Source organism: Camellia sinensis, chromosome 5, assembly GCF_055761805.1.
Source record: "Camellia sinensis isolate YWXY chromosome 5, ASM5576180v1, whole genome shotgun sequence".
In the NCBI taxonomy this organism is placed as follows: domain Eukaryota; kingdom Viridiplantae; phylum Streptophyta; class Magnoliopsida; order Ericales; family Theaceae; genus Camellia; species Camellia sinensis.
Genome location: NC_138965.1, coordinates 198,303,059 through 198,331,038, shown reverse-complemented (window position 1 = coordinate 198,331,038; position 27,980 = coordinate 198,303,059). Strand labels below are relative to the sequence as shown.

The 27,980-nt window shown below is 36.6% G+C and overlaps 3 protein-coding genes across 3 annotated transcripts; 1 reads left to right on the top strand and 2 right to left on the bottom strand.

Annotated features, from left to right (window-relative positions):
• Positions 1-1,518: 1,518 nt before the first annotated feature.
• On the bottom strand, positions 1,519-6,371 carry LOC114309554 (fructokinase-like 2, chloroplastic). The gene is made up of 5 exons (XM_028255328.2): positions 6,147-6,371; positions 5,237-5,574; positions 4,297-4,940; positions 3,316-3,787; positions 1,519-1,974 (listed from the first exon to the last, which is right to left on the bottom strand). The coding sequence occupies exons 1-5, from the start codon at positions 6,185-6,187 to the stop codon at positions 1,742-1,744; spliced, it is 1,728 nt and encodes a 575-aa protein (XP_028111129.2). The 5' UTR covers positions 6,188-6,371; the 3' UTR covers positions 1,519-1,741.
• Positions 6,372-6,524: 153 nt separating this feature from the next.
• On the top strand, positions 6,525-9,201 carry LOC145791120 (folate synthesis bifunctional protein, mitochondrial-like). The gene is made up of 3 exons (XM_082871065.1): positions 6,525-6,664; positions 6,858-7,000; positions 7,634-9,201. The coding sequence occupies exons 2-3, from the start codon at positions 6,931-6,933 to the stop codon at positions 9,085-9,087; spliced, it is 1,524 nt and encodes a 507-aa protein (XP_082727191.1). The 5' UTR covers positions 6,525-6,664; positions 6,858-6,930; the 3' UTR covers positions 9,088-9,201.
• Positions 9,202-9,865: 664 nt separating this feature from the next.
• On the bottom strand, positions 9,866-14,805 carry LOC114309558 (uncharacterized). Its single transcript, XM_028255330.2, has 3 exons — positions 14,600-14,805; positions 14,244-14,507; positions 9,866-10,317 (listed from the first exon to the last, which is right to left on the bottom strand). Exons 1-3 carry the CDS (start codon positions 14,634-14,636, stop codon positions 10,100-10,102), a joined length of 519 nt encoding a protein of 172 aa, XP_028111131.2. The 5' UTR covers positions 14,637-14,805; the 3' UTR covers positions 9,866-10,099.
• Between the last annotated feature and the right edge of the window lie 13,175 nt (positions 14,806-27,980).

Genomic DNA, 27,980 nt, shown 5'->3' with positions numbered 1-27,980 from the left:
GATGTTCTATTGTCATAAAGTTTAGGTTATCTTGAAGTTGTGGTTTCTTAGTTCATCTTTTCTTTTCAAAAGAAAAAAGATAACCAAGTTTTTTCCTTGCTTTCTTTTTTTGTTGGTGGTTGTTTTATTTTTTTTTGTTTGCTATTGTATTTTATTTTATCTTAAAGGGAGAGAATGATGCGTAAGCATAACAGTTTTGTAATTAAAAATTATCTTAGGCCTCGTTTGGCAAGAGGCTATTTTAGCCAATTAGCCAAAAAGCCAACAACCCATACCAAAAAGTCAAAGATTCTCTTTTCTCTCTACTTTTTGCACATCTTTTCGTAATTAGTCAAAAAGTCATCCCAAACATACAAGTTTTTTTTACCTACCTTTTTAGCCAAATAGCCAAAAAGTTACTAAATTAGCCTGTTCCCAAACGAGGCCTTAATAATTTTTTTTTTTGAAAATGATATATATCTAAGCTCAATCATGTGATTTTGTATTTAATTTTTTTTTTTTTTCTTTTTTTTTTAAGTTCACAAATCGTTACTATATTCCAAAACTGTAAAGAAATAAAATAATAGATTGATAGTCTTGACAACTTGGTTTTGGCCCCATTCTAGAACCAATAATTACATGTCCTTTTTTCAAAGACAATTGCTACCACCGTAGAGAACTTGACATCACTTCACAAAAATCAAAATTTAGCTGCTTTACCTACTCTATTTTTTATGTTAAAAAAAAAACTACTCTATTTTAAACCCTAAATACATAACTTTGAATGAAGTTACCATTGAAACTTGCTATTGATAAAACTGAAAGCTATTAATAAGAAAGTAAAAGTTGAAAGTACCAATTTTCTAACTTCTTCAAGTAAAATTTGCTTCATAAGCTATAAAACATAAGTTGCACGTAGAAGATATACCAAACACTTTGACACAATTTCTCAAAAAAAAAAGATTGTAAGTAGTACATAAACTGCACCAAACAAACTCAATATATATATATATATATACACTATTTTACATTGCTTGGCCATATCCATATGAACACAGTTTTTTTTTCTCCAAAGAATCAAGAGTTGGAAAGATGGGGAGAAAGAACTTGGACATTACACCAGATAAGGGAGTGTCTCATACACCCAACACTTGGTCTTAAGCACACCAGTTCAAAGAAGAGAAAAACTGAAAAGAATACTCAGTTTTGCATCGCAGGTGATGTTCCAGGTGTTTCTGAAATGTGCATGACAGAATTATGAGCTATAACAACCAACTCAGTCAAGTATGTCTACAGCCTCATGTGTCTTGGGTTGATCTTAAAAAATAATAATAAACTGAGAAACCCAAGTAAAATTACTATATCCTCTATTCAAAGGACAAAAATTAATCTGGATATAATGCTAATAAATAAATAATACAATAAGAATAATATTTATTAACATCATTGCATATGCTGACTAAATATTAATTCTCTCTAATTTCAAATTGTATTATGCAATGACTACGATGGATGCAGGCAAAATAGAAATGGAAAATCTTTGTGACTTAAACCTGAAAACTTGCCATTCTCATTCCATGGTAGTAGATAATACCCACACATTTCAAAATTGGTGTTCTCTAAGTTACATCAATAACCTCATGGTTAAAAAAAAAAAAAAAAAAAGAACTAAAATCAGTTCACTTTACAAGGATTGGGATAATTGTGGCTCATCAAAGGCAAAAAACACCACAATCCTTATTAATTGGAGAACCGAGTTTGATCAACTCACAGGCTCAGGCTGCAGTGTGCGGTATTCCCTCTCAGTAATTGATCTTATGCCATTTGGATCGGGCTCAACATTTTCTTCCATACCTTCTTTGGGAGGGAAGCCAACTGTCCGTGCCAACCGCCATTGATCAATCACTCCACAGTTAATGGCATACTTGACTGACTGTTCCAAGTATCCTTTGTCGGTGATAAGATGTGGCTGAACCGTCAACATTCTCATGAGAGCTGCAAAGATGTTGCAAAGAAAATTAGAAAATTAAGGTTGCATCTCAGAAAGAGAACAAGGGTTGTTATGTTTTTCCAGAGAAAATGTTGGTGCAGGGATGATCCAAAGAAAGAAAGATGTTTATACTTCTGCATGTATCTAACATTTTCATACTTCTGCATATATCTAACATTTTCCATACATGAATGCATGCCGCAAATATCATAACAAAAATGACAAATTTTCACAATTGTTACCAAAATACACCAACACCCTAGGTGAACTATGTTTTGGAATGCATATTCTTAAATATGATACACTTTCATTCCAAAACGGTAAATTTACCATTCAAAAATGATCTCAAAGGTTTTTTGCAATAGATTTCACGATGGTTTCCTTAGGAGTAAAAAAACTCAAATATACAAACAAAAAGCTAAGGTGGATGAAGTTTTGACATGGAGAAACATCAAAACATTGTCATAATGCACATAGAAATGTGTTCCTACATGATTAATTTGGATAAAAAATAAACAATATTATTGGATGTCTAATTGTTAAAAAAATTATTCTAGAGGTATATCTTAATTCGTCCTCAAATTTGCTTCAAAAACCTAATAAATCTATCTCCGAATTCTATCAACCATGGTTCTACAATCTATTATAGTGTTGGGGGAACTGCCTTTTCTCCAAGACGAACCCATAAAACAATGCCAGAGGCAAATCACTCTCAGTAGGCAGCTTTCTTTTATATTTATGTTTAAATGGGGCATCCCAAGTAGTTCATTTGTATCATTCCATTTTACAAGATGCAAGAGAATACAATACTTCTATAGATGTAATAACAACCAGAAGTAAGAAAATGTACAAAAACAAAATATCAGGTCTTTCATAAAAGGCATCCACTACAAATTGAAAGGAAAGAAAGAAAATGCAAGCAAATAGATCATAGAGCAGTAACAGCACTCTTATGTAAAAAATTTTAGTAGACTCAAAGCTGCCTACACAGGGTGATTTGACAATTAAGAAGGTATGCTAATGCAAACAATGACAGACTGTAAGTTACTGGTGAAAGCCACCAAGAGAAAGGCCAACAATCCTGTGCCAAATTAGTTAAAAGTTATGGAATGAGATACTAAGTAAAATGATAAAAAAGAAAAAAAATTAATAATAGGGCCTGTATGGTTCAAAAAACTTTTTTGACCACATGTAAAATTGTAGGTGTCTTTAGGTGTAAATATATGGCTTCGAAACAGATGTAGGATTCCAGAGGCTCCACAGTAAAGTTGACCTCACAAGAAGTCTGCTCTTCAGTGATTAGGGGAACAAAAAAGGGCACATAAATCAGATTTTGCAATTTCTACCTGCAACAATGCCATCTCCAGATGCCGACATATCACCAGTGAATGGGGTGATAGGTGCATCCTCCATCCCGAGAACTGCACTATTGTAGTCCTTGGTGTAGTAGTGTATCTTCGAAGTCCCATTTGTCACAAACAAAACCTTTAGATTTTCATGCCAAAGTCGACCAAATACTTCTGGCGTGTAATGAATGAACTTAGATCTATCATTGTCTCTAGTGTCAAAATTTTCAGAGGGCTTGATCCCACACAGAAACTCGAGTTCTTGTTTGGTAACCTCGATAACATCTGCAAGGTTCCACACTTCTTGTATGAACATTTTGGTTTCTTCACAAGACTGCCATAGTGGCAATGGAAGGTTAAGATCATAAAATATAATTCCTCCTAATTTCTTGGAGATCTTGATGGCTCGCAACATGGTAGATCTCATGTTCCGATCAAGCATGGAGAATGTGTTGATGTAAAACATCTTTGCCTGCATGTGACGTTCACAGAATCGATAAATAGATGATAACAATGTTGCTTGTATGACAGCTCGCACTGAAATCTTGAGCAAGCTGCTTGTACTGTGCACAAAACAAAAGAATAGTACATCTAACAGGCATTCATCTAGTTCCCGTTAAGTTATTCTTCTTGAAGTTCAATTTTATGCATTGGGACATTTCTTGTGTAAAGATGCACATACAAATGAGAGAGAAGTGTGCCAAATTCACATATTTCAACTGAATCCTATCCTTCTTGAAGCTCATATTAATACATCAGAAAATATAAGGGTGCTATCGACCAATAATATAAGGGTGCTATCGAAAAATGTATAGAAAATATGAGGGTGCTATCGATCAATAATGCCCAAATGAAAACATTTCATGTTGTGATAGTGCACAAAATTGATGATGAGAAATCAATATGTCACAATTCAACAACCGACATTGAAAATTACCACAATAAATAAGAACCATTTTCCATAAAATTTAAATCCCTTACCTCCTTCAACACATCAATATTGATCTCTGACCTTGATAAAGAATCCTCCGCACATGGTTTGACACATGTCATTTTTAATCCACCCCTCTTACCAATTTTCATCTGTGATGCTGCTGTTGCTCTTTTGCCGTCAATACGCATGGATCGGGTTTGAACATTGTTCACGTTTAAGTAATATAACAAGGACTGACCATAGTCATCATCCCCAATTTTTCCCATTAGGGCAACTTTACCACCCAAGGTTGCAAGAGCCACCGCAACATTACTTGCACATCCTCCAGGTGCCCTCACAAATTTTCCCGGGGTCCACAACGCATCCTTCATTCTTTCTTGCAGTTCATAGTCTATAAGTCTATTGGCTGGCCTTCCTGACGGCACAAATGCGTGTTGAGTAGCACCAAAGCAACAGACCAGAGGAGGCCATCCATAAGTAAAGCTAACTTCCTCGTCCCCATCTTTTCCAAGTTCCAGGTCTTCGTCATATTCATCCTCCACATTCACAATGAATGAATTCCCCTCCCGATCACTAAGTTTCATCTCACTCACTTCATTTTCTGTATCATCAACCTTTTTCTTGATCCTTCCCCGCCTCGTTATCTTTTTTTCAACTTTTTCTTCCCCCAGCACGCTAGAAGTAGATTCAGCTGTGAGCCATGAAGTTGAAGATTGCAATATTATGAAGTAAACAAAAAGGGTCTTGCTAAGAAGTGCCCTGGGGCACTAAAAAAAAAATAAAAAATGAGTAGATCCCGAGACATTTATCACTAAATTTAAAACATTTTATGAATTTTAAAACAATTTTTTAATTATTTTACACTTTTCCAAAACACTTTATATCACATTTTCGATTTTAAGAAGTGCCCTTGTTAGCATTTGGCATACAAAATATGAGCGCAATGCAAAATCCAAAAGCATGCCCCTTATATGATAAAATGCATACCTTTCCTTTGAGTTCTTCTTCGGGTTTTCTTCGAATCTTCACCTGATGCTGGGGGCTTATTGATTTCCTCATCTATAACATCAGCATTCACCACTGACACAATATCATCCTCTGGACTATCCTCTATTACCTTCTTCCTACTTCTAGCGGGTGAGCGTTTGGATGTTCTAGATGTTTTCTTTTCTACAACAATCCCTTCTTCGCCCGATAACTCTTGAGCTAAGGACTCTTTAACTTTTTTCCTAGAAATTGCCATAAGACCCCATCTCTTATGTGATAGAGGATCATGAAGTTGCACAACGCCTGATGACGGGAAGAAAGGCCACTTTGAGTGCCACCTGCTCATCAAAACATGAAAATTGGAGTTGTTAGCAAAAGGGTTTTCACTTTTTCCTCCTAAACCTCAATTGGGTCAGCAACCTAATCAAACCAGTCAAGTCTCCAAGAGCTCTGTTTGGTTTCATTTTCAGAATCAATGTTTCAATTTTTTTTTTTGAAACAATAAAACTAGTTTGACAAAAAGAAAAAAAATCACCAAAAAATATATTTTCAAAATTCTAAAATTATTCAGCCAAAACCATATAAAAATGACGAGTTTATTGATTTTTATCCTCCCCCCCCCCCCCCCCCCCCCCAAAAAAAAAAAAAAAAAAATCACCAAATTAGGTTTTAAGTTTTTTTGAATATCTTTAAGAAAACAAAATGTTTGCACCATAAAATACAGGATTTTTACTAACACAAACCTATGCCTAATTTAGATATCAGAACAACAAAATGGGTCCCAAATTCAGAACCCTTATCTTGTTTCTCTATCATAAACCCTCAAAGAATATATATTTTCTGTTCAAATTCACAAGATATATGGAACTAAAGATGGGTATAAAGAGATAATTGAGGGAAGAGAAAGAACCTGGGCAATGATAGGAACTGGGTGAGAGAGGTAGACGCCATTGGCAGAGAGCTCCAAGACTGGGTTTTTGTCTAAACCCAGAAAGGGTTTATCAGAGTGAAACTGGTGAGAGGATGAGGAGAGAGAAAACCCCCATTTGGCTTCGGGGCTAGCCCATTTGATTATGATTTTGGAATTTTTTTAGAAAGTTAAAAGGAAAAAAAAAAAAGAATGCATTATCTAAACCATGTCACTGAATGCCACTCATTTACCTTTAAGTTACCAAAATGCCACTAGGGTTTTTCACCATCAAAATTCCACCGAAGCTCTGTCTCTCTCTGTCTCTCTCTCTAACCCAGAATGCAATTCGGTAGATTTGAGCCATTGCAGCAGTAGACAGCTCGTTTTCTTGGAAATCAGTCAAATGGGTTACTTCTATTTTATCGATTTCTTCAGCATATTCATTAGTTTTGTTAGACTGCTTCATCAGAAACTGGCATTCTCAAATCCTATGAATGCTAAATGTTTTAATTATAATGGTATAAATGCTTTTTTATTTTATTTTATTTTAAATTCTAGTCATATTTGCTGTGATGTTCATGAATGGTTCTGAATATTACAAAGATTTTACTTTTTGGACAATCGGAGATGGAATTACTTGAATGGTTTGTGCAAGTATTTTTTTTGTTTCACTAATTACTTCAATTTTATGTATGACTACTGTGTCTGCAGTGCTCTTGAAATTGTGTTGAACTGAAAGGAATTCTGACTTGCAAGTTTGTGTTGGAGAAAGACCTGTCCTGAGATGAACATTTTCAAACAGTTAGCACCCATCAAATGTGGGTTTAGAGGTGCTGTCATAAAATCTTTTAGAGGTAGTCTCCACTCCTTATTTTATTGGATCATTGATTTTTAGTGTAATTTTTATAGGGTATGGGCTTTCTTGAATCATATTGTTATTGGATGCCAAGAAATCATGAAACCACAATGCTTTTGTTCAAGTTCTGATCCATAAAATGTATGTATAATATAAATCGGTTTCCAAGTTCCGAGAAAGATTAGGTTTATGATTGTGTGACAGCAAAAATGTAGTTGCATAGAGTTAATTTAATAGCTTGTGACATGTTTAGAGCTATGTCATTTGAAGGGATCAGGTCTGGATTTTAAATTAGAAAGTTCCATTGAAGAATTTTTTATTTTCTTCTGATCATCTTCTTCAAGAAGAACAATACCCCCAAAAATAATTAGAAGCTTCAGTTTGTAAAATTCAACCCTAAAAGAAGATCTTTGCCTGGAAGATTAGAACCATAAACTTGATGTTTAATGGCTTAATCAGGAAAGAACTGGATGCGAACACCAAACTTTCTCAATTTTCAGCTTTGAAATGACATTTTGTTTTGGATGCCTAAATGTTGCATAACATATATATAATATAATTGCGTATCTCCTGAAATATTATCGGAGGGTTTGGTTACTTTCTTGATACTTGTTTCTTTTCTTTTTGGCAGCATGCCTTTCTTTATTCCATTCATCTTCAGACACTTCTGTGGAAGTTCATGCACAAGAACATGAAGTAGTAATAGCTTTAGGAAGCAATGTGGGGGATAGACTTCATAACTTTAATGAAGCATTGCAGTTGTTGAAGAAATCAGGCATACACATTGCAAGGCATGCCTGTTTATATGAGACGGAGCCTGCTTATGTGATGGATCAACCTCGCTTCCTCAATTCTGCTGTTAGAGGTGTTACAAAACTCGGGCCTCATGAACTGTTGGGAGTACTTAAGAAGATTGAGAAGGACTTGGGGCGTACTGATGGGATAAGGTATGGTCCAAGACCAATTGACTTGGACATATTGTTCTATGGGAAATTCAAAATTTCTTTCGAGATTCTTACAGTACCCCATGAAAGAATTTGGGAGAGGCCATTTGTAATGGCTCCAATGATGGACTTGATCGGATCATCTATTGACAGTGATACTGTTGCACGATGGCATGATTTGTCAGTCCATTCGGGTGGACTTTTTGAATCATGGGAGAAACTTGGCGGTGAATCCCTTATTGGAAAGGATGGATTAAAAAGGGTTTTGCCTGTTGGAAATCGCTTGTGGGACTGGTCGGAAAGAACCTCTGTCATGGGTATCCTTAATCTGACCCCAGATAGTTTCAGTGACGGAGGGAAGTTTCAGTCTGTGGACGCTGCAGTCTCTCAGGCCCATTTCATGATTTCCGAGGGTGCAGATATAATTGATCTTGGCGCACAATCCACATGCCCAATGGCACCTAGGGTTTCTGCTGAGGAAGAATTGGATAGACTAATCCCCGTTTTAGAAGCTGTTCTGAAAATGCCCGAGGCTGAAGGGACACTCTTATCTGTGGATGCTTTTTATTCCGAGGTTGCTTCAGAAGCGGTCAGCAAAGGGGCTCATCTCATAAACGATGTGTCTGGTGGACAATTAGACTCCAAAATGCATAGTGTTGTGGCACGCCTTCAGGTACCTTATGTCACAATGCACATGAGGGGGGATCCGTCTACAATGCAAAATAGCAAAAACCTGCAATATGACGATGTTTGCAAACAGCTTGGGTCAGAGTTATACTTGCGGGCTAGAGATGCTGAAATAGCGGGTATCCCAGCTTGGAGGGTTATTATTGACCCAGGAATTGGATTCTCAAAAAATACTGAACAAAATTTGCACATTCTCATGGGCTTATCAACCATTCGAGCAGAGATTGCGAGGAAGAGTTCAGGTTTGTCGCATGCTCCGCTATTGATCGGACCTTCAAGGAAGAGATTTTTAGGTGATGTTTGCAGTCAACCTGATGCAGTTGATAGAGATCCGGCAACTGTTGCATCTGTCACAGCTGGGGTTTTGGGTGGAGCAAATATTGTGAGAGTACATAACATTAGAGATAATCTTGATGCTGTGAAGCTTTGTGATGCAATGCTGAAAAGGAGATAGATCTTTTGCATGATGAGAAACAAACAATCAAGCAAATTTCAAATTTTGATTTAAATTTTGTATGTCATCGAGTTATACCTAAATGAATGTAGTCCATCTGCTTCATTTTCTTCATTTTTTAGTCAGTTTTTGAGCTACTTTTTCTGTAACATTGTTGATTTTATGTGCCCCCCACACACACACACAAAAAAAAACCAAAAAAAAAAAAAAACAAATTTGATTCAAAAGATAGAAAAAAAATATGAATATTCCAAGATTGATGATGGAAACCCCCCCAGAATGAAGTTTACTGAATTATTTATTTATTTAAATAAAAAATGACAAAAAATTGATTTGAGTACAGTATTCTCATCGTTTAGTTCATGTTTAACAAAATAGGTTTTGAAGATTACATATGAATAGAAAGTACAATCAATACAAACATACCTATAACACCAACTTCTATAACTACCCACATTCATAAGAGATCAAAAGTGTATTTATTTGTATGTGCTATAAAAATGACTGCTGAGTATTTCTCTCCCTTCAAGGCTGCGGAAGAGGTAAGCTATCGAACATCTTCTTGATTCTTATCACCAAATCTCTTGTAGCTGCTGGAAGGCTTGTGGAAATGAAACTTTTAGGCCATTTCAATGAAATAAAAAAAAAAAACACAAAACAAAACAAAAATTATTATTCTTTTGATAAGAAAAATTTTCGTAGATAAAACTAGAAGAGGGCACGTGCTATCTATAATTGATTTCAAAATAACAATAATGCTACCGGTGAATAACATATGTAAGTTAAGGATCAGCATAGTGTAAAACCATTTAAAGTAGTAGGTTAACAAATAACATTGTTATCTGTGCAATACTGCAAGCATTTGTTCCACTAGAATGAAGTCATCAGAGTTGGAAAATAAAAAACACAACAGTAGACACGCAAACCAAAAAATGGTTTACATTGTAAAGAGTATTTTCTGCAAAAAAATGGTCTAGGACATTGTAACAGTTTCTCCATTGAATGCTTATTACTAAGAACTATCCTGTTTCAAAACTTCGGCTTCAGCCCTCGCCATTGGGTCGTCCTTGGTATCTGTTTCTTCTTCCTTTTCCCCTTCTCGCTCTTGGGCCATTTTCTTTCTATGCAACTCCTCTGCTGCCTCCATTGTAGCCCGATTCTCTGCCTGAATACGCTGCATTTCTTCTTCTTGTTGCTGCCGTTCAAACCATGTGTCCGCATCCGCCCAAACTGAGAAATTGAGGAAAAAAATGAAAATGTTAACACTTCTTCTAAACTGTAACCCAAAAGAGCAATACAACTGTCCAATGGCAAACCTGAAACTGATATTAACGCGCCACCATAATATATTTGAGAAAGCAATTATAATCTTAAAATTTGTGCCTCTTGCCGAAGTCAATATAATATATAAGTGAAATCAACTAGAAATAAAAAGGGGAAAAATCATAATGTTGGAAGCCTCTACCCAAACAGAATGGATTGGATAAATAAGACAACCATCTAAGAAAGATAGGTAAAGAATCAAACTAAAAACAAAAATGCACTCGAGAACATGAATTCTTTCATTAGAGCAGTAAGTCAGTGACAAATAGAGGAAAAATATGCAATGCTGTACATGAGATTAAACTGTAGAAGCACAGCTATATGCAGATATGACCACGTGACGGAAAAATGAGTAGATGATCTTGTTTCCAAATTTTTTCTTTCTTTCTTGTGGACATTAACGTATTTGTTTTGGACATTAGCTTTCCGCGCCACAAGAAAGCTATTCTTTTTTCAACATGCACCAAAGCATGCTGAGAAGCGAGCTACACTGCATAAAAAACATACTTAAGATTGGGTTTGAGTACTGTAGTCATGGACCGGAATTGAAACAAGTTCCGATCCCAAGGCTTCATCCAACTAGTAAATGGCCAAGAGAAGGGTTTATTATTGACAGGGCCACTTAGACAAGATGTTTTGTTCATAACATTCTATTTGCTTTGAAAGTCATGTATCTGAACAAAACGTGCACCAATTATGAAGCGTGAATACTTATACAAGGGAGTCATTTCCGTATCATACAGGGTACCGACACTCCTCCAATATTTATCAAATACTTTCTAAACTTATCCACAATTATAAATTAATTTTCTTTAATTTTGAATAAGTATCGAATAAAAAACATACATTGGGTTTGAGTACTTCAGTCATGGACTGGAATTGAAACAAGTTTCGATCCCAAGGCTTCATCGAACTAGTAAATGGCCAAGGGAAGGGCTTATTATCGACAGGGCCACTTAGGCAAGGTGTTTTGTTCATAACATTCTATTCGCTTTGAAAGTCATGTATCTGAACAAAGCGTGCACCAATTACAAAGTGCGAATACTTATACAAGGGAGTCATATCCGTATCATACCGGGTACCGACACTCCTCCAATATTTATCAAATACTTTCTAAACTTATCCACAATTATAAATTAATTTTCTTTAATTTTGAATAAGTATCGGATAAAAAACATACTTAAGATTGGGTTTGAGTACTTCAGTCGTGGACTGGAATTGAAACAAGTTCTGATCCCAAGGCTCCATAGAACTAGTAAATGGCAAGGGCTTATTATCGACAGGGCCACTTAGGCAAGGTGTTTTGTTCATAACATTCTATTCGCTTTGAAAGTCATGTATCTGAACAAAACGTGCAGCGATTACGAAGTGTGAATACTTATACAAGGGAGTCATATCCGTATCATACGGGGTACCGACACTCCTCCAATATTTATTAGATACTTTCTAAACTTATCCACAATTATAAATTAATTTTCTTTAATTTTGAATAAGTAAGTATCAGATATTTTGGGAACTCTTAAGATACCGAACCATCTTGAAATTAAGATGTGACATTTTTTATGTAAAATTAGAACTATTTTTAGAATAATGCAAGAATAGTTTTCAATATTTTTGCATACTCCTTGCATGAGAAAATTTGAGAAATAGTGTGGTTAAAGCATGTCAAATTTGGGCTAAATTCGTGTCCACATAACAAAAACCCTAATCTTTATTTATTTTATGTGCATACATTACAAATTCGAAAGTGCAAATATTTTATAGAAAACTAATGACATAGTGTGTTACAAATATGCTATTACATAATTACTTTTTTATACCATTTATCCTCAATGTATCTGTAGCTCACATTGTTAGAAAATTTCCATATTCTATGTATCCATGCTTCATAGTGCACCAATAAGCCTGTTGAGACAAATATTTTATGCCTCCAAAGGTTTTCAATAACTTGCATTCTGAGACCATTAAAGGACTTTACACATGGTTTTTGTGTTGTACGGAAATCATACTTACTTTCGTTAATAAAATGAAACTTCTAACCCATTCAATACTACCATATAAGATGGAAGCAGATCCAGTTTATACTGAATGCTAAATGAGGCTACTAACTCACACATGCTTTCCTTAACATTCTTTTCGATGTTCTTGTTCAAGAAAATTAAATTTGCAGCAGTTTGAGCTTTGAAAGCCAAAAAGTAGTCTGAAAATGATAATCAAAAAGTATGTAAGTCAATTTCAAAGAAAGGAGAAGAATTGTTCCATTTTTACCGTCTTAGAACCAGCCAGAAAAGTGTTGGAGTTTGGAATCTTCTAATTCTAAGCTATTCATGCCCTTTTAAAGGTTAAAGCAAGTGCCCTTCCAAAGTTTTGCCCCATCTTTTTTCATTTCCCCTAATCTCCATTTTCAGCATCCTCTGTTCAATTCCCTCTAGTTCATACATTTTATATCAACTCTTAGCTGTGTGGATCCTTTTTGCTTTCAACTCTATTGGTGGCTACCATGTCCTCCTCCAATTCTAATCTCATAACATAAAATCCTAATGTTGTGTTTGGTTGAGGGATTTGAGGAGGGATTTGGAAAGGGAAATGGAAAAGGTAGGTGAAATATGAATAAAAATGCCTAAATTTCACATAGTTTTACACACCTTTTCCCTTTCCCTTTCCAAATCTCTCCCCAAATCCTCCAACCAAACACACCATAAAAGTGTCACCAAATTATAGGGAACACTACAAATACATCCATTTTGATAAGCACGTGAATGCCAAAGAAGGATATTCCAAAATGAATTCTCAAAGTATTCTATCGATTTTATCTAAGAGTCTTAGACTACTCATTAAACATCTTCTAGGTAGCATAGACATCTTTGATCATCCATTTAAACAACAGGAAACGCTTTTTGAGGAATCAAAGGTTTCACCATAACATTAAAAAATCGCATACATCAAACATTTTACTGAAACTAGTGTTTACTATCTATGCTTTTTTTATATTATGGAATGCTGTATTTTGTGACATACACACTTAACCTGCATATGACAATATGTAATCACTTTCTTTGGATGGTATTTTATCCTGTGAGGTACTGAGACAAAAGTGAAGATAGTTTTCTGAGCAATTTGAAGATTGTCTTCAATATCTTGAAGGTGTAATCTTTCTCCCCCAATTCTCATTGTTATTTCTGACAATGTACCTTTATCTTCTAGTGTCCCTGTGTGTCAGTTCCAAATTCTAACTCAATAGTCTGTTAGACAACACACCAGTTACTCCAAACTCTTTTTGTCATATTTTTAGTTTAGTTTCCTTTTAATCTCTATTGTGATATTAGAATGGCCTTCGCTAAATTCTAAAACCCTTAAAGCTCCTCTACATCAAAGAAAATCAAGATTCAAGAGTTAGACGAGCCAAACCAAGCCATCTTTCCCACTCAAATGGGATTGACTACATGAATCATTTTTCATCATTCTGCTCTGTCAAAGGCTATATACTTAGTTAAATTCAATAAATTTATATATGTTTTTTACTACCACATTTCACGTCAGTTTAAGTCTTTCACTCCTCTAACATTGTCATTTATGGTAATTATATCACTTTCTACCAGACATTGTTGTAGATAGCTAAACCACCTGAACATGCTGTCTCTAAACTTATCATCAATCAATATTTTTCACCAATAAATTCATTTTTAATTCAAGAGCAAGACAACTAAATAAAAATCAAACTTGTTAGTAGGAAACATAAACCTGATTAAAATTCAAACACACAATGACATTGACAGATGAATTTTAGGGTTTTAAGTGGTAGGAAAAAGGAGTGGGAATTGATAGATACATACTTGGCTGAGCGGCCCAACCCTGTTCACCACCCTTAATGCGCTCAGGGAGGGCATAGTTGACGGTGAGGACACGGCCGTAGAGCTCAGCACCGTCCATGTTGTCCATGGCGGCGGAGGCGTCTTCTTTCTCCAGAAACGTCACGAATCCGAATGACCTGTGTTTCTGAGTCGCCTGATCTAATGGCGTCTTCACATCTTTTATGTCCCCGAACGGTATGAACGCCGCGTGAAGTATCGATTCATTCACCTCCTCCGCCAAACCCCCTAAATTCAAATTCCCACCACCAGCACCACCACCACCATTACTATACTAATACATACACATATATATAGATTTAGATGTATCGATTGCTTACCTACGTAGAGAGTGTTCTTCTGAACAGGTTGATTCATTGGACTGTTGTCTCTCTCTCTCTCTCTCTCTCTCTGAGCTCAGTGTCTCCGAAGAACAAGAACAACTGTGATGGGCTTTTTGTGACAATGGTGATTATTACGTCAGTCCAGTTCTATCTGGATGTGTGTCCACAAACATTGACCCAGCCCACCTAATTCTCAAATTATTATTTGGCATTTCTTAAAATAGCACATTTTTTATTTTTTTTTATCATTTTTAAATTACATTATTATTTTTTTATTTTTTTTATTTATCTTTTTTGTAAAAAATCAATATACTTAGGCCAAGTTTGGCATCCTCAAAAAAATTCAAAAAGTCACTATCTTATTTAAGTCACATCATCTTATTTAAGTCACATCACGTCTCTATCACATTATTTCAAACCCAATCCATACCTAACCCATATTTCATAAAAAGTCACATCACGTTTCTATCACATTATTTCAAACCCAATCTATACCTAACCCATATTTCATAAAAAGTTGCACTTATTTAGGATACCCAAAACAACCCCTTATTTAGATGATAATTACCAATACACCTTGGCTTTATGAAAAATATATATATTTGATTTCATGAGGTTTTGCAAGATGTATTATTTAATCAGATTAGTTTTTTTGGATTGTTATGTATTTTTTTTTCTTCATTTAATTTTTTTTTTAAGACCCATTAGCCCAGATTTGGCTTACATTTTTGTCTTGTCTCCCACAAAAAAGTTTGTTGGAGAAAGCCTGTGAGTAGGTTGGACGTGTTTTTCACAAGTTGGGCCAACTTGGAGATATGCGGAATGTTTCCATTTGGTAGTCTATGAGTATGTTTCCATTTGGTAGTCTATGAGTAAGGTTACGTGGTGCTTTACGACAGTAATAGTGTGGTGCTTTACGACAGTAATAGTGTGGTGCTTTATGATAGTAATAGTGTATATTTGTATTTGGAGACATGATATAAATAAAGAATAATGCTTGGGATCTCTTTTTGGGGGTCACCCCCTCACCTCCCTTTGCCATGTGGCGGATGGTGATTGGAGGAGCAGGAAAAAAAAGAAAAAGAAAAAGAAAAAGAAAATGTAACCAATGAGAGAGAGGGGGGTCAAAGGGGTGGGGAGAAAAGGGGGGATGAATCATTATTGATAAATAAAACAATCCTGCTGCATACCCCCAGTGGGGGTCGCACCCCCAGTGAGGTGTCGCGCCCCCACTGGCCGAAACCCAAAAAAAAAAAAAAAAGAAAAGAAAACAGTGTTGTTTTGGTCCAATTATGGACTGCCACCTCACTGGGGGTCGACCCCCAGTGGGTGTATGAGCCATTTTCCTAAATAAAATAAGTGCGCAAAAAAGAAAATAAAAAAATAATAAAGAAATAAGAAGGAAAATAAAAAATAAAAGTATAAAAAGGAAAGAGGAAGGAAGGTGGGTAGGAGAGAGTAGGAGTAGGCGCGGGTCGGTTGCGGCTACGGAACCTCCAATTTGACATTCGTCCGTCAGATTGGTAGATTAGAGAAAATCAATCTACATCCGTCTGCCAATCCGGCAAATGTGAATTGAGTGGATTGGCAAATTGACAGATAGATGCGAATTAGTTTGACGGTTTAAAATTTTATAAATTTTCAACATAATTCAACTTGTACACTTACTCAAAAAAAAATAAAAAAATATTACAGTCAATGACTTAAAAAAGTATTACAATCACTGCATGTCTCATCCAAAGAAAGAAAGTTTGAAACTTTAAAATATTACAATCACTGCATGCCTCATCTACATATTACAATCACAGTATGCCTCATCCACATAAAGTATTACAATCTGTGATTTTTAAAATATAAAAAACAATTCAAACCATCAAAACCATGAAAGTAGTAGAGATTGTATGCCTCTGTATTGTTATATCTATATTTGTTTTTGAAAACAAAAACCAACCAGCATATATTATCTTTTTATTTATTATTTTTAGAGTTAAAACCAAAAAATATAGATAAATAATACATTTATTTTTTTCAATTCAAAAAATATAGTCAAGTTGAAAACTCTTTTTCAACAGAATATATTTAACAAAATATTTAGGTTAGGTTTGACATCTCCTAAAAAATTTAAAAAATCTCTATCCTATTTAAGTCACATCATCTTATTTAAGTCATATCACCTCTTTATACCACATTACTTCAAACCCAACCCATATTTCATAAAAAGTCCAAAAGTGCACTTATTTAAAATATCTCAAACAACCCCTAAACTTTTTTTCAATTGAAAACATAAACAGAATATCTAAATAAATTAAAAATACAAAGGGTGTGCTTGGTTTGGTTTTGGGAGAGTAGTTTTTAAAAATTGTTTTGGGGAGAGAGTTTAGAATTTTTTTGGTTTGTTTGGTTGTGTATTTTGAAAGTAGTTTTGGGGTTTGGGAGTTTTGAATGATTTGATATTTTGTTATAATTGAGTAGATGTGTGTGAGAGAAAAAATGATTACGAATGAGAGAGTAGAGATAAAAAGTAATTGATTGATAGGTAAGAGAGAGAAAGTGATTTTGGAAATTATTTTGAAAAATTTATAAACCAAACAAATTTTTTAGAAATTTTTTTCCAAAATCACTCTACAAATCCAAATCAAACATACCCAAAGTCTTATAAATTATTAGGAGGTGTTTACGGTTTGGCGGTTCGGAGCGGATTGGAAAAAATTAATTCGTAATCGTCCACTCGTCATCACGCATTCGTCCAAAATGCGACGGATTGGTTTGATTCGGTTTGGACGGATCGATATATCTGCTGCTCACCCCTAAGAGGGAGGGAGAGAGAGAGAGAGAGAGAGAGAGAGAGATAGATTGCATAAGTGAAAAAAAAAGGGAGGGAAAAGAAGATGGGTGAGTGAAAATTAAAGAAATCTTGACCCTTAATGAATTTAGGAATTAATCTCAACTCTTGAAACAAAATATATTTCTACGACATTTTGACACATTTTTCAAAAATTCTCCTGCTTTATTATATAGATAATTGATAAAAAAGATGAAATATTAATTATTTGTACTACTAATTGAGGAACATAGTAATTAGTGAGTGAGTATGACCACATAATACTTCGAAATTATTATATAATTTTCCATAAAGGAGTTGGTTTGGTTTCGATTAGAAATAATTTAATCGTGATCAATTTTAAATTTAAACTTAAGATCAAATTAATCATGGACTAGATTTAAATCGATCCGACTCGGGAATTAGAACTATACTAGAATAACTCAATGTAACTTGGTTTAGTTCGGATCAAGATTATGATTTTATTATATTAAAAATGAATAAATTAATTAGTAACAAATAATTAAAATAAATAGGTCTTGTATGTTTTAATATAACACAAATAAAGAAGAATGAAATACAGCGAACAATTTGAATGAAGACCGAGATCATAAAAAAGACCAAGATTGACATCAATAATCACATATATGTAGTAGATTCTGTTGACAATGATTAGGTTCCATCAAATTCCTCCGACAAAGAGCGAGACCGAGATCATTAAAAAGTCCAAGATTAACATCAACAATCACATATTTGTAGTAGAGTGTTTTGGCAATGATTAGGTTCCATCAAATTCCTCTAAGTAAGAGCTTGTTTGGGAAGAATATTTAGATTAAAATAGTCATATAAGGCAAAATAAATTATTTTAACAAAATAAGACAAAAGTTACAAACAATCCATAATCATTTCATTTTTTTTTCTCATAAAAATAATTTTTTTTTATCCCAAACAAGACTTTTTAAATTCATGTTAAATAATTAAAAAATCAACTGACATTCCAAACAAGTTCTAATTAGATCAAGACATTAATATAAATAAATTTTTATTTGTGCATTTTGAGCTATCCTTGTAAATTATTGGTCTGTGATTGTGACGACTCCAAGTTGGTAGAAAAAAAGAGAGAAAATTTTTCATTAAAAAGTAACAACGCCGTTGCCGGGGATCAAACCCGGGTCACCAGCGGGAATACTCACCACTATACTATAATGACTTTGTTGATTACAAATTCACAAATTTACATATATATAGCATATATATAATTTTTTGGTTTTCTTAATTTTCTCCTTCAAATAATTTAACACCCACACAAATACAATTTGAATAAATAAATCCAAACCCATAGAAAATCACCCCCAAATTTATATTTTTTGTGGATTGTTCAATATACGCTCTTTTTTTTTTTTTTTGTTTGAATGAAATAATTTTCTTAGATATAGAAACCCCTACCTATTTATTTTGTATAACTTAGTCTTGGTGGTTTGTCTTGAGGTAATCCTGGGTCTACTTTCTAAAATATGACTGAATTATGAGCTCTTTGCACTGGACTCAAATACGCGCTGATTGCAAATTTCAAAATTTCAATTATTGAATTTGATTCTCTTTGAACCTTACATGCTTTACATAGGCGACATATGAGGATCCGTGCGAATCAAGCTTTTCTGCAGGATTGTCTCCAACTTTTGCATGATTTCCGTAGTGTTTAGTTATTTATTTATTTATTTATTAAGAGAACAATTGATCGGCTGATACTATTGCTACTTTCTCAGCCACCCTCTTGGATAGTGAAAAGTTCTACCACCACCCCCCTTTATTTTTGCACCTTTTTTTGGAGAGGGATTGGTGTGGCTTTCCTGTAGTTCGTTTTATAACTTCTGTACTAAACTTCTCTTTTTAATTTAATATATTTTCTGTTTCAAAAAACAAAAAAGGGAAGTGAACCAAGACATTCGCCAGATTATGCCGTGTTTTGGAAAGATGGTACACACACAAATATCGCACATATATATATATATATATATATATATTTTGTGAAATCTAACCTTATTGTTAAACTATACTTTGGCAACATTCAAAAGAGACAAATATTTGCAGTCAACAAAACACACTTGTTGGCGTGCTAGCTATCAATCTCCCCAAAAACTAGATCCAAACATAAAAGTATTTCCCACAGGTCCATTCTCTATTCCTAAAACAGTGATATGTTTAGGCCCCAGGTGTGAAACATGTTGGATCTGTATTGGGAAAGGGTTTCTCATTTACATGTGGTTGAAATTCAAGTGAATTGTGCTAGTCTAAACTTTTAGGAAAATTTGCACTTCAGTAGACCACTGAAGAAATAATTTCATTTTTCATGTTAAAAAGCAGTCTCATGTGTATAGTCTCCTTTCTGTGGTTGGTGTAAATCTTTCCTTTGTATCAAATTTCTATAAAAAAAGATTTCATATATAGTTCAATTATTTTAAGATTGTCTCACTTATTTACAATTGATTTCCAACAATTACCAAAAGTATGCTTAAAGTTCTTATGTGGGGGTAAAATGTTGTACTAAGAGAAACATATGAGATTTATGCCTATATGAATATATACAGTGAAGTTCACCCATTGTAGGCCCACTTAAAAGCTCATCTCGATAATTTGAACCATTCATTTTATAAAATTTGTGAGTAGATCATTCATACCAAAAATCAAGTAAATCGAATAACGGTAGCAACACAATTAGATAACTTTTTCTTCTGTAAAAATAAACCATTGAGTAGATTATTCAAAAATTCTATCATATCATATTTTAAAAGTGAAATAACTCTATTTTTTAGGTTATGCTAATGACAACTTTAAAGACGGTCAATAATAAACACAAAATATTAAAATATTTATAATTGTAATACATTTTTTACATATCTCAAAATACTTTCACTTTTTTTAAACACTTCAAAAATTTCAATACAGTTTTTTTGTAGAATTTTCAACACTAACAGCTTCCCTAAAGACTATTTTTAGTGTTTTCTTTTTAATGACATTTTTTAACAACAATGTTACGTATCCACAAAAAATATATCAAGAAAATCATTATGTGACTGAAAATCATTTTACATATAGACTCCACAATACATGAATTAAACTTGAACTGTACAATAATTTTCTTTTTAAATATTTTTCTGTGTGCAAAAATTCTGTATACATACCTCCTCTGTATTTTTAATAGATACACATTAGTAAAGAATCCGAGAGGGAGAGGGAGAGGGAGAGAGAGAGCATGCAGAGACAAGTCTAATCAAAGTTTCCAAAAGTAGAGAAGAAGAGAGGGTGAAGATAGATCGAATGCTTATGTCCAAATCTGTTAATGATCTCAAAGACATGAATCTCGTGGACATGCATGAAAAAAAAAATCTGATCTGATCAATTCAATTCATGGTGTGTTGTGTAGAAAAAAATTTGAAAAGAAAAAACGAAAAGTCAGAGGGTGTGGCATTGGGAAAGTCGTTGTTATACGAGCAAAGAAAGTCGTGGAAAACAAGTGAGAAAATAGATTAGTTTCCATGTTTGGCAAACTAGGAATAGTCCCATCAACCAAACAAAAACAAACCACAGAACACAAGGAGACACACAGGTATACCCTCTCCTCCTCCTCCCTGAAATCACTATGACAGTGACATGTGATCTTAGCTCCTGTCATTTTCCCTTCTTTCTTTCTTTCTTTCTTTCTTTAACATTATACCCACAAAACACTGCCATCAAGAAATTACAACAACCCTTTCTCTCTCTCTCTCTCTCTCTCTCTCTCTCCATTATTCAACTTCTCTTGATGATCTGCTTTATTCATAGTTCAAATAAGATAATTTACTTGTGTTCAATAACATTAGGAGTTGGTTATTTCCTTAAGGGTGTTTTTGATTGGGAGATTAAGGGGGTTATTCACTATTCGGATTGCTTATCCGAAAGAATTCGTAGTTCATCGTTTGTTTTTTTTTTTAGTCCGCTGGACATGGAGTCCGGCCGGACTTCTTATCTCGGGATTATATTAGCCCAGGGGGGTATGAGACAATTTTGGAGGGACTATTTACTGTTGAGATTAGGTGGTAAAATGACCATTTTGACCATCTACTATTTAATTATGTATTATATTTACTAATTCAATAAAATTTAAATGTCTCAATTTAAAAATAAAATAATTTTATTTAACTTTTCACTGATGTTTTATTTATTTAATTTTTTTAAAATAATTTTTTATAAATATTTTATTGATGTTTTATTTTAAAATTTTGTTTAAATTTTATTTAATTTCATTATTTAAATTTTAATAGATGTTTTATTTAATTTCATTGTTTAATTATTATTACTTTTAAAAACAAATTTATTTAAAGTTTTAATTAAAAAAATAACATATATATTTTTTGATATTTTATTGATATTTTATTTATTTAATTTAAAAAAAAATAGATTTATTTAATTGTGTAAAAAATAAAATAAAATAAATTTTTATTTAATCTATCTAAAAATAATTAAAATATTAAAGATATGTTTAATATTGCTATTACTTAGTAAATAATTAAAAAAAGGTAAAATAGTCTTTTGCTCATTTATCCTATTCAATCCGTCCAACTAAATATTAGATTCACTGAAAGTAGTCATTTCTAGACATCTAATCCAATGAGAAAACACACACAGTATACATATCCAATCCAACCAAATAGTTCGGGGGATTCACAGTCTCAGGATTCAAGACCGGTAGATTCTAATCCTCCTTATCTAGTTCGTCCAATTAAGCACATTATGTTTTCTTTCAAATCTCCAGTTGGCAACTTATTTAGAACTATGAACCAAATATTTTTAGGGAAAGTCCCATAAAATTGTCTAGAATGTGAAATCAATTGTGCATATTAAAGTGTTTATTGTGGGTCAATAATAAAAATCAATCGGGGCCATTAATTGTTAGTTCTGAGTATTTTTTTTTTAGGGGTATTTATACAAAAGTTTTAATTTACAAATTTAAATTCCATCAAGTCTTAATTACTAAATAATTGATAATATTCTTAGTTTTTAAAATTAGAAAAAAAAAATGATAATATTCTTAATTTTACTAAATAGAACTTGAGAGGAAGATTTATGAGCCGGAAGTGGGCCGAGATAAAAGCCGTGCAAGTTGAAGGCCCAAGGGCGTGTTGGACCGAGATAGCTTAGGATTTGCCCGGAGTTGGGGCTGCTCGGCCCGTGGCCGAACTACTTGCACCGGTGGTGACCGTGCAGCTTGAGTTGCTCGGCCAGAAAGCATACACCTTTGGCTCGGCAGGAAAGCTCGTGCCCGAAGCTCAGCAGGAAAGCCTTTGGTTGATCGGCGTGACCTTTCTGGAGCTCGCCTTCGCCGGAATGCAGTCGAGCACGATAGGGACGGAGCTCGGCTATTGCTACACTTGGGCATGAAGTGCAGCCTGGATGTCGGCGGCCGTGATGCTGTACCTCTGTTGCCGAGCTCCCAGTAGAGTGGGCTGGCAGTTGGGTTAGGTGATGTACAGCAAGATTTGTGCTGACGGATGGGATAGCAGTACCATGTGTCGAGAGAGCACCGAAGGTAGATTTGGGGCGCAGAAGGTATATAAGCATGTCTCCGTCCCCCATGCTTAAGGCAGAAAAACATTTGGTGAGACAAACACTCAACACCCTCCTCTCTCTCCGTCTCTATCCCTGTGTGTGTGTCTAACTTGATCGCCGGAGGGGTTTTTCGGCCACACACCGCCGGGTAGCTCACCGCCATTGTGTTCGCAGGTTGATCGGACTGGTAGGAGCTTGGAAGAAAGGAGTGCGGGCTTGCCTAAATATTTGCTCCCCGTACAATTGGCGCCGTCTGTGGGAAGCCTTTGTGATGCGCTTCAGTCGGCCGAAGCCTTTGTGACGCGCTTCAAAACCAACACCAAAATACCAAAGGAAGTTGATCACCTCCCGAGTGTCAAGATAGAACCGAGCGACACATTGAAGGCATACAACGCCAGATATTGGGAGACCTTCAATGAGATTTTGGATTGCCCGATCAACCTTGCAATCACACAATACAACCGTGGTCTCCCAGTCGGACATAGACTGCGAGGCTTGCTTACCATGCACCAGCCGACATCCATGGGTCAACTAATGCAACGCATCAATGAACATATCCGAGTGGAGGATGATGCGTCAGCATCTACCATGAAGGCAACTCTGGTAGCAACAGACAAGCGGTCGGCTGGCAAAGTGCACGCGATCGGATAAGAGTCCATCCGTTCAAATGACCGCGCTGAGGAATCGGACCGTGGCTCGAATCGCAAAAATTGGGGTAGGGGACGTCGGAATGACCGGGATGACTACCCCCGAGATGACGAAGCTGATGCAAACAGAAGGTTGAAAGCAAGGACGGGCATCGCCACGGTCTTTAAGATTCAAATCTATCGCATACTTAGTGAAATCCGTGACGAGGAGTATGTCCGGTTTCCTGCTAAGTTAGGCGACGGACAGAAGGGCTTCAATCCGCGGTACCGTTGTACGTTTCACTGGGAGCGAGGCCATCGGATAGAGGATTATTTGCCTTTGAGGCAACACTTGGAAGAGCTAGTCGCAGCCGGACACTTGGACCTTTACATTGATGGCGGCGTGAAGGCCAATCAAGCTCCGGTTGACCCGCGGGGACCGGATGACCGAGATGTGCCTCCCCAAGGGGTTATTAATGTCATCCACGGCATAGTGGAACCGGCGCGTGTATGCGAGCTCTGAGGTATGATCAAGAAGGCAGAGCACATAAGGGAAGTTTTGTCGGTTCAGTCTGCGATCAAGAGGGGGAAGACCGAAGAGAAAGATGTGATCAGTTTCTCCTCAAGAGACCTAGAGCGCATCCAAACGCTACACAACGATGCCCTAGTGGTTACACTCCGCGTCAAAGAGTTTGATTTCAAACGGATCTTGATCGATCAGGGAAGCTCGGTCGAGATCATGTATTACAACGCCTTTAAACAGCTTAAACTCTGGGATACAAATCTGGCCCCGGCAACTTCGCCACTGGTTGGTCTCAACTCACAACCGGAGTGGCCTTTGGGAAAGATTATCCTGCCGGTCAAAGCGAGATTCGTGGTCAAACAAGTGGAGTTCTGGGTGTTGCATGTGCCATCCACTTACAATTTGATCCTTGGAAGGGGATGACTTCACGCTATGCAAGCCGTAGCGTAGACCTATGACCAGGTAATGAGATTTCCCTCGGTTATGGGGGCAATCGAGGAGATTTGGGGAGATCAAGTCATGTCGAAGCAATGCTTCGTGGCGGTCAACGGAAGCCGAGCCGTCAAAGGATTCGTTCAAATGATTGAGGGACCGGAAGACCGGGAAGTCCTTGACGACGTGGGCACCAAGGCCGAGGACAAAGCTGTCGAGGAATTGGTGGAAGTGTGCATTGATATAGAGTGTCCGGACAAGTTCTTCTTGCTCGGCTCAAGCCTTACCGCCCAAGAGAGGACCAACATGATTGAGTTTTTGATAGCCAACGTCGAAGTCATCGCATGGTCACCTTACGACATGCCTGGTCTCGATCTGAGTTTTATATGCCATCATCTCAATGTCTTCCCCGGAGCTAAGCCGGTCATTCAGCGAACAAGGAGATCGGCGCTGCATCACGCCAAGGTAGTTACGGAGGAAGTGAAGAACTTGCTTGAGGCACGAGCAATTCAGGAAGTGCACTACCCCCGGTGGATTTCAAACACGGTCGTGGTGCCCAAGAAGAATGAGAAGTGGCAAGTTTGCGTTGACTACAAGACGGTCAACCGTGCTTGTCCGAAAGACAGCTTCCCTGTACCTAGAATAGACCCACTTGTGGACTTAACGGCTGGACATAACAGGCTCAATTTCTTGGACGCCTACCGCGGCTACCATCAGATTGCCATGCATGGGCCCGACCGAGAGATCACCTCGTTTACAACACTAAGGGGACTCTTCTGCTACCGAGTCATGTCTTTTGGTTTAAAGAACGCCGGGGCAACTTTTCAAAGGATGGTGACCAAGATGTTCGCTCCTCTGCTAGGCTGGACAATGGAGGCTTATATTGATGATATGGTGGTTAAGAGCCGGCATCAAGCAGACCATTTGTCCGATTTGGCTGAGATGTTCGCCATTCTCAAAAAGCACAAGTTACGCCTGAATGCGTCTAAGTGTGCCTTCGGCATGGGATCCGAAAAATTTCTGGGTTTCTTAGTCACGAACCGAGGTATCGAAGCAGATCCTACACAAATTCGAGCCGTACAAGAGTTAAAACAGCCCAGCTCGGCTAAGGATGTGCAGTATCTGGCCGGAATGGCCGCCGCGCTTAACCGATTTATAAGCCGGTCATCAGATCGCTGCCGCCCTTTTTTTCAAGCCTTGAAATCCAAGTTCTCATGGAATGAAGAGTGTGACCGGGCTTTGGCCGAGCTTAAGGAGTATTTGTCTTCAGCGCCGTTATTGGTCACACCGGAGCCCAGAGAAGAACTCTACCTTTATCTGGCCGTATCGCAGCACGCAGTCAGTGCGGTGCTTGTCCGGTCGGAAGGAATCAAGCATCTACCCATCTTCTACGTCAGCAAAACCTTGCTACCGGCAGAGTCGAGGTACTTGCCGCTGGAAAAACTTGCGTTAGTTTTGATGATGGTTTCAAGGAAGTTGGCACACTATTTCTATGCCCATTCCATCATCGTCTTGACCGAGTTCCCTCTCAAAGCTTTGTTCGAACGGACAGATTTCTCCGGTCGGATTCTTAAGTGGGTGGTCAAATTGGGACAGTTCGATGTGAAGTTCTAGCCGCGCACTGCCATTAAAGCCCAGGCTTTGGCCGACTTCGTTGCTGAATTCTCACCTGGAACTCATCCGGTATACCCGGTCGATATTGCCGTGGCAGATAAAGAGGTGAATACAAGCTTGACCGAAATACCACAGCTCGACGGCATTGGCGACTTGAAACTTGCGTGCCCCGCCGAAGCACCTTCAGTTAATACGATACCACAGCCCGGTGATACGATGACGGAGTTGGGTATCACTGCCCAACCCGCTTTGTCCGACACCACATCACCGAGGAGGGAAGAAATGGAACCGCTCAGCACAGAGCCTGCGGCCGACATAATACCGCAACCTAGTGATTCGTCGACGGACTTAGGCATTATGGATCAACTTGCTGAGTCCGGCGCCGAATCACCAAGGGGGGCTGAAGTGGAACCGTTCAGCACGGGACCGGAAGCCGAGCAGCCGAGCAACCGTGATCCCATCAACCTTCAAGCTTCTCAAGACCTCTCAGAATGTTGGAAGCTCTTTGTCGGCGAAATGTGAAAACTTTTTGTTGATGGAGCCTCGAACCGTCACGGTGCCGGGCTGGGTATAGTTCTGATTTCACCAGACGGACTGACTATTGAACATTCTATCACCCTTGGCGTCCCAGCATCCAACAATGAGGCCGAGTACGAGGCGCTATTGGCCAGTCTAAAGAGCGCGCTTTAGATGCAAGCATCCGAGCTAATGGTTTACAGTGATTCCCAGCTTGTAGTTAACCAAGTTTCTGGGGTTTACGAGGCAAAGGATGACAGAATGATGAAGTACCAAGCTCTGGTCAGAGACCACATCAAGTGATTTCAGGTTATCAGGGTCCAACAGATTGGCTGAGAAGAAAACGGCCGAGCAGATGAGTTGGCCGGCCTTGCTTCTATGGTCGACAACACATCTCCCAACCCTCTTTTGATTGAATTCCTTCTGAGGCCCAGTATTGAGGAAACCGGGCGGACAGAAGTTGTAGAGACCCTAATTTTTGGTAATTACACATGAAACCTTGAGCCTTAGTTTAATAGCATTTTAGCACCTAGTTTCGTAAAAGTCTGCAAAATGGCCCAATAAAGAATAATTTTCCTGTATATTATCAAAATTAAACTGAGAACACCACTTTATAATTGGAAATACCCTAAAACTTGGTTTTTATTTATTTACCTCTTAGTTTATAAATTAATTCATACATTTTATTTTTATTTTTATTTTTGTTTTTGTTGTTCTTTTATTTATTATTTATTTGAATATAATATTATTTATTTGAATATGTACATAGGTGTCACAAATAATATTTTGGTGGGAATTGATTGAAAAATAAAATAAAAAAAATATCTAGATATTTTATGCTTCCTTAGTCATTAAGCTAAGACCAAGCTTATTTCCTATAAATTGAGAGCCTTGTCTCAATTCCACACACACACACACATACCAGCAGCCAAGGAGAGGGTGAGAGAAGGAGAGTGTGATTAAAGGGAAGTAGAGAAGAAGAAGAAAAGAAAAGGAAGAAAATGGTACCTCCTTGAGTCAAGGTAAGAACACTTCTTCCCCTTGTCTTCTCCAATTCTTTCACCAATCCATCCTATTGTTAGATGCCCTCTTGTGTTGCATGTTAATGGGAAATAGGGTTTTTGATGTATATAAGAGTGTGGGTTTGATTTAGTGACTTTGCCTTACAAATTTGTCAAATTAGGCACTGCTGCAATTTCTCTAATTTAAAAGAAATATCAAATTTATTTATTTCTTAATTCTGAATTTAGTGTGAGATAT

Coding starts and splice junctions, on each gene's coding strand:
- LOC145791120 (XM_082871065.1), top strand. CDS start 6,931: ATGAACATTTTCAAACAGTTAGCACCCATCAAATGTGGGTTTAGAGGT. Junction 7,001..7,633: donor TGTCATAAAATCTTTTAGAG/GTAGTCTCCACT, acceptor TCTTTTTGGCAG/CATGCCTTTCTTTATTCCAT.
- LOC114309554 (XM_028255328.2), bottom strand. CDS start 6,187: ATGGCGTCTACCTCTCTCACCCAGTTCCTATCATTGCCCAG. Junction 5,575..6,146: donor CAGTTCCTATCATTGCCCAG/GTTCTTTCTCTT, acceptor TTTGATGAGCAG/GTGGCACTCAAAGTGGCCTT. Junction 4,941..5,236: donor AAGAAGAACTCAAAGGAAAG/GTATGCATTTTA, acceptor CATGGCTCACAG/CTGAATCTACTTCTAGCGTG.
- LOC114309558 (XM_028255330.2), bottom strand. CDS start 14,636: ATGAATCAACCTGTTCAGAAGAACACTCTCTACGTAG. Junction 14,508..14,599: donor GAAGAACACTCTCTACGTAG/GTAAGCAATCGA, acceptor ATTTGAATTTAG/GGGGTTTGGCGGAGGAGGTG. Junction 10,318..14,243: donor GGGTTGGGCCGCTCAGCCAA/GTATGTATCTAT, acceptor TCAATTTCTCAG/TTTGGGCGGATGCGGACACA.